The 9,790-nt window shown below is 62.0% G+C and overlaps 1 protein-coding gene across 1 annotated transcript; it reads left to right on the forward strand.

Annotated features, from left to right (window-relative positions):
• Positions 1–9,091: 9,091 nt before the first annotated feature.
• Positions 9,092–9,574, forward strand: TWIST2 (twist family bHLH transcription factor 2). The gene has a single exon (XM_036255044.1). It carries the CDS (start codon positions 9,092–9,094, stop codon positions 9,572–9,574), a length of 483 nt encoding a protein of 160 aa, XP_036110937.1.
• Positions 9,575–9,790: the final 216 nt, after the last annotated feature.

Here is a 9,790-nt window from a genome sequence, read left to right on the forward strand (position 1 = left end):
TGACCTTTGCAGGCAAGTTTATGGCCAGGCCACAACCGGGCAGGGACTTTACGAGGGGTCGGGCCTGTGCAGTCACCAAAGGCTCGCTGCACATTATTTAGCCGATTAAATAGAATCACGCGCTTTAGGTCTCGGCAGGACGCCCACCCCCTTTCTGAACGGCATCAAAGTGTGACAAATACTTCAGTTTCCTGACAGGGATTTCGGTTCTGCGAATGGAACCCAGACACCGTCACGTTGAGGGAATGCTAGGGAGCATTCACCCCAACCCGTATTTCACAGAGGGGAAACTGAGTCCCGCAGACAGGAAGGAACGAGGTCATCTCCCAGGAGAGAGGGAACACAGTCCTGACCCCTCGCCACCCGGGTCTGTTTCTGCTCTTCACACAGCCTGGTGCTGGGGCAGGGGCGTGTTAATTCTTTTTTCTTACACGAAAAAGCAGCATTTAAATCCCACGCCTCCTGGTTCCCAACTAGTATACCTAAAACGAAAACACAACGATATGCAAGAGGGGAGATGGGGAAGGCACCCTCACTGGTTAGCCCCAAGCCTGACTGCAGGGTTTCACAGTCACACTGAGAGAAGTCAAGTCCTGCAGCTGCTTGCTCTAAACCCCTTCACTCCCTCCACCCTGTGCACCACTACCCAGCACCGCCGCTGCCTGATGCCTGCTTCCCGGTGCCCTGATTCTGATGCCTGGTCCCCTAGTCCCCCGGTCCCCTGGTCCCCTGGTCCCTGGTCCCTGGTCCCCTGGTCCCCTGGTTCCCTGGTTCCCTGGTCCCTGGTCCCTGGTCCCCTGGTTCCCTAGTTCCCTGGTCCCCTGGTCCCCGGTCCCCTGGTTCCTGGTTCCCTGGTCCCCTGGTCCCTGGTCCCTGGTCCCCTGGTCCCCTGGTCTCTTGATTCCCTGGTTCCTGGTCCCTGGTCCCCTGGTCCCCTGGTTCCTGGTCCCCTGTCTCTCTGGTCCCCTGGTCCCCTGTCTCTCTGGTCCCTGGTCCCTGGTCCCCTGGTCTCCTGATTCCCTGGTTCCTGGTTCCCTGGTCCCTGGTCCCCTGATCCCCTGATTCCCTGGTTCCTGGTCCCTGGTCCCCTGGTCCCCTGGTTCCTGGTCCCCTGTCTCTCTGGTCCCCTGGTCCCCTGTCTCTCTGGTCCCCTGGTCCCCTGTCTCTCTGGTCCCCTGGTCCCCTGTCTCTCTGGTCCCTGGTCCCTGGTCCCCTGGTCTCCTGATTCCCTGGTTCCTGGTTCCCTGGTCCCTGGTCCCCTGATCCCCTGATTCCCTGGTTCCTGGTCCCTGGTCCCCTGGTCCCCTGGTTCCTGGTCCCCTGTCTCTCTGGTCCCCTGGTCCCCTGTCTCTCTGGTCCCCTGATTCCCTGGTCCCTGGTCCCCTGGTCTCTTGATTCCCTGGTCCCTGGTCCCCTGATCCCCTGATTCCCTGGTCCCTGGTCCCTGGTCCCCTGGTCCCCTGATTCCCTGGTTCCTGGTCCCCTAGTCCCCTGGTCCCCTGTCTCTCTGGTCCCCTGGTCCCCTGTCTCTCTGGTCCCCTGGTCCCCTGTCTCTCTGGTCCCCTGGTCCCCTGATTCCCTGGTCCCTGGTCCCTGGTCCCCTGGTCTCTTGATTCCCTGGTTCCTGGTCATTGGTCCCCTGGTCCCCTGGTTCCTGGTCCCCTGGTCCCCTGGTTCCTCGTCCCCTGGTCCCCCGTCTCTCTGGTCCCCTGGTCCCCTGGTCCCCTTGTTCCTGGTCCCCTGGTCCCCTGGTCCCCTGGTTCCTGGTCCCCTGGGCTTTTGAGACTCCCTCCTGTTTGGCTGTCATCTTCCAACCTCTCTCAAGAAAAGGTCTGCCACATGTGTTCACTTAGAACTCTCCTTTCGCTCCCATCGCCTCCGGAAGGAAACACTAACCCACTCCCTGGTCCTCTAAGAGCCCCGAGAGCTTGGCGCTCACCCCCTCCATGGTGCTGTGCGCCCTGCTGTGGACACATGTTGTGCACCAGCCTCATCTCTTCCAGAGGGGCCCTCCCCACCCTCGAGGCCCCAGCCTGCCCTCTGGTCCTGCCCATCCTGAGAGCAACCACACAGCTCAGCTGGTGGATCGGCACAGCCCACACCGTGGAAGTGCAGCCTGCCAGGGTCCACGCCCAACTCCTCAGCTGCCCCAGGGGACAGGTGGCCCCGTGTAGCAGGAGACAGTGAGGCTCACACATAGAAGCAGCACGGAAGGGCAGGGAGGGAGAGAAAGGGCACATCACGGGAGCCCCTCATCCAGCCGAGCCCGAAGCCAGCCTGAGCCTGAGCCCCACGTGCTGAGCCGGCACGTCCTGTGCTGTTAGACAGATTCCGTCGTGTCCACACCAAGGCGGTGCTGCGCTCCCGCCATGGGAATGGCCTGCGGAGGGCGCCAGTGCCCTCTTCACCCCGTGCGTCTGCCATGTCTCTGTCTGAAGGCTCTTCCTCCCTCCTCTGCCTGGAGGGCATCCCAGTGCCCACACCTGCCGCTCTGCCAGCTCAGTCTGCCCCCTGCCTGGCTTCCTCAGCCCACCTGAGCCCCCAGCGGCTGGACGGGCCCCGCCCCACTCCTTAGCGCGCATTGAAACACCGTCAGTGACAGCCACAGGGCTCTGCGTGAACAGTCTTCTCTCTTCACCCATCTCTTCCCCGCACGGACAATACAGCGTGCGTCCTTCTCAGGGCGTGAGTGCGGTGCTGGGCCAGGAGAGACGCCCACCAGGTGTCCTGGTGTCTCCAGCCACGGAGTCCGCAGCATCTGCTGGTCTCCGTTGGGGGGGGGGGGCCTGCGATGTGAACGACAAATTGACAGATGAACCCACACCGGGCAGGATAGTGAGAACTGTGAGCAAACGTGTCTTCAGATGACCCGGAGCAGGGGAGCCGAGGTTTCCGTTTGGGCGACCAGGACGTGCGTGTATTTGCCGCACTCTGGCAGAGGGGCGGGGGGGGCGGGGGACCAGCCTTCCTGACTCAGGAATCACAGCGAAGCTGAGCTGGATGCAGCCCCTCCTGGAACACCCCTGGGTGAGGCCGGCGAGGCCTTCCCGGCAGGACCGGGGCGCGGGCTTCGGGGGACTGTCAGTGGACCGGAGAAGGCGAGGAGTGGGCGCCCCACGGCCTGGGCTTCCCAAGCCTTTCGGGGGTTTTACTTCGGACCCCAGCTCAGTGCTGAGGGGTCAGGAGTGAACCGCTGCCCACCAGAACCGTGTGATGGAGGAGGTCGGGGGGCCACGGGCTCCCATCCGCCGGGGCCGTCCAGGATCCGCAGGGAGAACGCCGAGCCACCTCCAAGGCTGCTGTTTCTGCGCTTGCGTTTGAACGGTAATTTCAAGCAACCTCCAGTGGAAAACGATAGCTCGTACGTGTTTATTTTCTTTTGCTTTCTCCCTTAAATTCATCTAAAATTGGACTAAAGGCACCAAAAGAGCAAAACCCAGAACTCGGGGAGAATGGGAGAGGAGTCGATAGCAGATGCACTTGGGAAAGTAGAATGAGAATGAGGGGTGGTGACCGACTGGGGGACACCGGCAGCCAGAGCGCAAGCCGGGGACACCACCAAAAAGCCGGCTGGTTCAGCCCCCCACAGAAGTGTCCCCACCCCTCAGCCAATATAACGAAGGAGCAGCCACTTCTCCTGAATTCTCCTGTCCCCTCCCATGAGGCCGGGGGCCGAGCCCTCCCCGAACACGGAAGGAGCGAAGTACTCGGGAGAGTTTGAGCCAGAGAAAGCCCAGACTGAGGGGGGCGCCATCAGCTCGGAGAGGAAATGCGAGGGGCTGCGATGAAAGGAGTGAGAACCCACATTCTGAGTGGTGACTGCTCTGCCCAGGCCTCTCCCTCCCTTGGTGTCCAGGACCCTGGAGCCAGACTGATGTCCCAGAACGGGTGGTAGAAGAACCCTGCTCTGGGCAGAGTGGCCAGTCACAGAGGAAAGAGGACAAATGCTAATGACCGGGGTCACCCCCCAGATAGGACAGGCTCTCAGCTGATTATCTTAAAGTAAATCTAGGGTGACAACAGGCCCCTCCACCAACACACACACGCACACTGAGCTGCCAGTCGATGTTTTAAGGCCAAGCTCTCGGCCTCACACTCTTGGCTGTGCGACTTACGTGAGCCTGCGGGGCGTCAGCAAATCCGACACGAAGGCAGGCTCGGCCGTTGCGCTGAAGCTTGGCCTCTGTGTCCGTGGTGCGTCTGCCAACCACAGCGAGAAAGAGCGGAGCCAGCCTGCTGGAGAAGCCACGGGGCACCCTAGCTGACAGCCGTCTGACCCCAACCTGTGACGGAGGCCGTCTTAGGCTGGGGCCGGGGGATGACCACGGGCACAAGGGGACACCAGGCAGGATGTCAGAAAACCCACCTTGCTGACACGGTGCGGCCTGCTGGCCTGCAGGACAGTGAGCAGGCAGATGGGCGGGGTGTGATGTGACAGCAGAGCCCGGCACAGACTCGCAGGCTGTGGGCTCAGCCCCACGTTCTCTGGGTGGCAGAAATCTCCAGGGAGGTTCTCGGAGGGGTGCAAGCACTGTGCGGGGAGGAGCTCCAGGGAGCCAGCGGGCCAGAGCCTGGGACAGGGGGGCAGAGCTGGAAGGGGACGGCATTGTCACCAGACTGGGAGTCCTCTCGGATCCGGGTCAGGATGGGCTTTTCCTACAGAGATGAGTGCTTTCTGGTTCTGAGCAGAGGGGGCGCCAGCTATGACTCCTTCAACCTGTCCGAAGAGCGTGCCCTGGGTTTCCTCAAAGTGTCTGTCCCAGCTGGAGGTGAGGTGCTGGGGCAGGAATCCGCCCGGATGTCGCTGGGCCTGGCAACCCAGGCAGTGCCTCTCGCTCGGTGATGCAAGTTACCTAGATGAGGTTTGCAGACCGGGGATGCGCTCATGTTACCCGTCAGCCCCTGTCTGGCCCCTGGAGCACAGGCTTGCCAGCCCTTTGGGGTATGATTTGGTGAGGAAGGCTGAGTCTTTCCCATTATTTACCAGTTTTCAGAATCTTATTTACCAGTTTCCTATGCTCAGCAAAAGGTGGCCAGTGTTTCATTTGACGGATGTTATATATGAACGGGTGGGTTCCGCACAGCGGACGGGGCCACCCTTTGCAGTCACCGTGCTCACACGGGTGCTCACTCACGCCCCTCTGGCCTGCGGAGGAGTCTTCCCGTCATTCCTAGTCTCTCTGACATGATCCCAGGAGTCAGCGAGAGCCGCTGGGCTTTCTGCATGAGGTGCTCCGGGGCTGTCCTGCACCTTTGTCCCAAAACGTAAGCCATTTCCTCGGGAGGGACCACAGTCAATCCCGACCCCTCGTGCTGACTGTCACCAGGTGGCTCAGCGTTTCCGGTCTTTTCAGGATCAGGGCCAGGAAATACATCGTTTCAGAGAGAACACATCAAGAGTCCACACGGGTGTTCCGGCGAGTTCAGGATGCCACGGTCTCAGCCAGCTCCCTTCACCGAACATACCTCTCTGCCTGCAGGCTGGAGACCTTGCTTCCCAGAGGCACAAGCACAGTCACTCATTTGCTTTAGCTCTCAGTTTCAAAATAACAACAGCAATATTGTTACTCAAACGTGAAACAGTTCACACAGCTTAAGCCTTTTGTGCATTAAAAAAAAAAAATTTAGCCCTCATCGGTTTGGCTCAGCGGTTTGAGCGTCGGGCTGTGGTCCAGAGAGACCTGGGTTCGGTTCCCACTAGGGGCATGTACCTTGGTTGCGGTTTGTCCCCGGCCCTGGTTGGGTCATGCGGGGGGCGGCCACTCAATGTGTCCCTTTCACGTCGATGGTTCTCTCTCTCTCTCTTCCTCTCTCTCCCTCCCACTCTATCTGAACAAAAAATGGAAAAAATGTCCTCGGGTGAGGATTAAAAAAAAAAAAATTTAGAGTGTGTCCCACTAGAGATGTATAATGAAATTACAGTGTTTCAACACTCTCTTAAATGATCCCTGTCTGCAAGGTTAAGACACCGGAATGATACAAAACTAGGTGCATTTGCTTTTGTTTTTGGGGGGGATTTCTATTTTGTTCATTTTGACTTAATTGTTTATAATTATGTGGAACACTTGCATGATTCCAAAGCCAAACCTGTGAGTTCTATGCAGAGGAGTGTGGGTTCTGCCCCACCCTCCTCATGTCACAGTGGAGCTTTGCCATAGCGCGAGTTTGCTGCAAGCACAGCTCTGATGAGCTCTCACGGGCGTTTATAAACCTGTGCGAAAGGCCCGCGTGAGGGGCGCGTGACAGTGGATGAGCGACGGCGAGCACACAGCGCACCCTGAGGGGAGCCAGCACCCGCCTTGCCGGGCACAGCAGGTGGCACCTCGCTCAGGGCTCCGCTGCAGAGGACAGGGCCCGCACTGGCCACGCCAAGCAGGAGCAGCTTCTCCGAGGCCCCAATGCAGTGGTGTGGAGCTGAATGAGCCGCTCGGGCAGAGCTTTGGGGACTGGCTTCCCAGCTGCACTGCAGACTGGAACCCCGGGAGAACAGGGATCCCAGAGCGCCCCGGATCAAGGAGCCGCTTCCAGCTCCCCCGCTGGGCCACTCCTGCAGCGCTCCACCCAGGAAACACATGTCCGCACCCTCCCTCCAGATCCAGGGACCAGACACTGTGCGCCAGGGACCACACATCCCGCCACTGGACTCAGGGCGGACTGGGCAGAGCGCGCGGCCCCTCCTCCCGACCACACCCACAGGAGTGCATCTTACAGACCAGGCTGCCGTGTCCCAGGAAGGTCACTTTCAGCTTTCCATGCCCTGCAACTCGGGAAGGAGCAGTAGAGGGAGAGTGGAAAGGAGAGCGGGCACCCCCCCACGGGCACCCCCCACGGGGCAGGGGGAGGAGCGCTGGGGTAACACTGTCCTGTGCACAATGACAGAGCCATCATGACGAAGGTCTGTCATATGCCTTCCTGAGCCATCGTTCAAGGGGATTTTAAAAGAGAACCTTGCCGATGTGTGATGTGTGCCTTGGACATTAGGTGTCAACCCTGGCCAAGCCCAGTGCCTGGTACTGGTGTTACTGGTGTCATTTAGGCAGGTGATGGGCTTTGGGAACTGACTTCCAGAAAGCACTCTGATGCAATCACCAGTAGGAGAGACGCACACAGAAGAGCGGTGGAGGCCGGGCACAGGCGGGCTCCTCTCCTCTGCGAAGTTTCTGGGTTGTGGGGGAGGGAAGTCACTGGGCTCATTTAGGCTGGACCGGCAAGGAGGGTCTGGGTCCTAGGACTCTCCAACCCAGTGGCACAGCGAGTTGGTAAAAGAGCAGCTAACCACTGCTGTTGGCTGCCCAGGGCAGGGGCAGACAGTGCAGGACAGTGGGAATCGGAGGCCCACCCAGACGCACAGCCCAGGAAGGGACCACCGGGGAGCAGGCTCCTCTGGCTTTTTCTGCTTGTTTGTTCCTGAAATTTTTATTTTAGACTTTTAAAGAAAGAAATACCCGAAAGCTGTTTGCTGCCCTGGTTAAACCCGGGCATTCCCAGAGCGGGGACAGTCAGGAGGGGTGGGGCTGGCCACGGGGTCCCAGGACCCTTTAGTCATAGAATTGCGAAGCCTCCAGGACGGGAAGAAACGAGAAACAATTCGCTGTTACGCAGCCACGTTGTGTGAGGGCCGGCTCTTCTCTCCCCGACTGTTGGGGAAGTGTCCTCTCGAGCGGCTCGGCCGCGCAGGCCCCGCTGCAGTTTCTTATCGCGGCAGCCGGCCCGCGGGTCCGAGGAGCAGCCCAGGCCGCGCGCTCCGCCAGCCCCGAGTTCAACTTCAATGAAAAGGCCCGTTCCGCCCTTGATCTCGCGGCTAGCCTGACAGCCCCGCTCAGGCCCGGGCCTAATTGAGCCCGGGTCACCTGGGAATAGGTTCAAAGGCATCGAAGCCGTAAACCACCTCCAGGCCCCCAGCCAGAGCGGCCTGGTGAACAAAGAGCCCCCCCAACCACTTCAAACGAGCCCGCGCTCGGCGTCCAGATGGCGCAGGGCTGGGGTCCACGGTGTCGCCCGCCGAGGCCAGGCCCTGGGCTCCCGCCGCCCCATGCCTTCCTGCCGCGGGCGCCGAGCGCAGGGGAGGCCAAGCAGCTGCCCAGAACGTCTTCGGTCCACTGCCGACTGGCGAAGCGAAGGGGGAGCGCAGCGACAGAGGCCCGCACCGCAGGCCCGCAGGCCCAGCGGGCGCCCCGCATCCTGGGCAGGACCATGCAGGTGGGCGAGGAGGGCACCGGAGCTTCCTGCAGAGGCTCACCGTGGCGCTGGGTTCTAAGGCACATAGGCGGAGGGTCTGCGAAGGGGTCGGAGCCATGGCTCCCCAACAAGCTTGGGTGAGAACTGGTTCTCCCCTCCCCCACGGGCTGGGCAGAGGGTCAGCTACTCCAGGGGTCTTCGCGGTGCGTGCCTGGGGGAGCGGCACCTCCAAGGACACCCGGGTGTCCCCAAGCCCGCGGCCGGGGCGCCGGGGTCCCTGACTGCGCTGGTTCCCAACCCCAGGCCGAGCGTGCGGGCCACTGCGCTCGCTGCACGCCCAGAGACAGCCAAGGCGCGCACAGGCTCCGGTGCCCCTGGAGGCTCCCCGCCGCGTCCTCACCTCCTGGGAGTGCGTCAAAAGTAAGACTCGCCACCGGGGCCCCTCGAGCCCCGGGAGAGATCCCGCGTTCCGGGAGGCCCGATCTCCACGTTAAGGAGCAGACAAAGCCAGGCTGGCGGGGCGCAGGGCGCGGGGCAGCAGGAGGGTGGCCAGAGCCCGGGGTGGAGGTGCGGGAGGCGCGCGAAGGCCGGGCCTCCGGGGTGCCCACCGCGGTCAGGGCCGAAGGGGGAGGCAAAACTGAAAGTGCCGCGCCGGGGGGCGGGGGCGGTCGGCGAAGGCCCGAGGACTTGTCCAGCCCCCGGCCGCGGCGGCCAATCAGCGCGTCGCCCTCGCTCCTGACAAGTATTTAGCAACCCAGCCCGGCTAGAGTTTCCAAAAAAGTTAGAATAACTTCCTCTCCCGGAGACCTCGGTTTTGCACAAGCCGGCCTTGAAATCAGAGCCTCTGGAGCAACCTCGAGAGCGCACGCTCGGCGCCCGGCGCCCCCAGCCCCACGCGCGCCGGGCGGGCGCCATGGAGGAGGGCTCCAGCTCGCCCGTGTCCCCCGTGGACAGCCTGGGCACCAGCGAGGAGGAGCTCGAGCGACAGCCCAAGCGCTTCGGCCGGAAGCGGCGCTACAGCAAGAAGTCGAGCGAAGATGGCAGCCCGACCCCCGGCAAGCGCGGCAAGAAGGGCAGCCCGAGCGCGCAGTCCTTCGAGGAGCTGCAGAGCCAGCGCATCCTGGCCAACGTGCGCGAGCGCCAGCGCACCCAGTCGCTCAACGAGGCCTTCGCCGCGCTTCGCAAGATCATCCCCACGCTGCCCTCGGACAAGCTCAGCAAGATCCAGACGCTGAAGCTGGCCGCCAGGTACATAGACTTCCTCTACCAGGTCCTGCAGAGCGACGAGATGGACAATAAGATGACCAGCTGCAGCTACGTGGCCCACGAGCGCCTCAGCTACGCCTTCTCCGTGTGGCGCATGGAGGGAGCGTGGTCCATGTCCGCCTCCCACTAGCGCCGCGCCACCCACGTCCGGACCGGCGCGCCAGGGTAGGTGCTGCGCGTGCGATGGGCGCCCTCCGCCGCGGGGGGCAGATGGCTCGGCCGCCAGTCACTCCTCCAGGAGGCTGGGCTGGCCCGGGCGGCGTAATGGGGAGCACTTTTCCTCCTAGCAACAGTTGGGGGTCGGTTGGGAAGGTCCCATGTCCCAGGGGGGCACGCTGGGGCTTTT

The sequence above is a fragment of the Molossus molossus genome, unplaced genomic scaffold, assembly GCF_014108415.1.
Source record: "Molossus molossus isolate mMolMol1 unplaced genomic scaffold, mMolMol1.p scaffold_m16_p_11, whole genome shotgun sequence".
Classification (NCBI taxonomy): domain Eukaryota; kingdom Metazoa; phylum Chordata; class Mammalia; order Chiroptera; family Molossidae; genus Molossus; species Molossus molossus.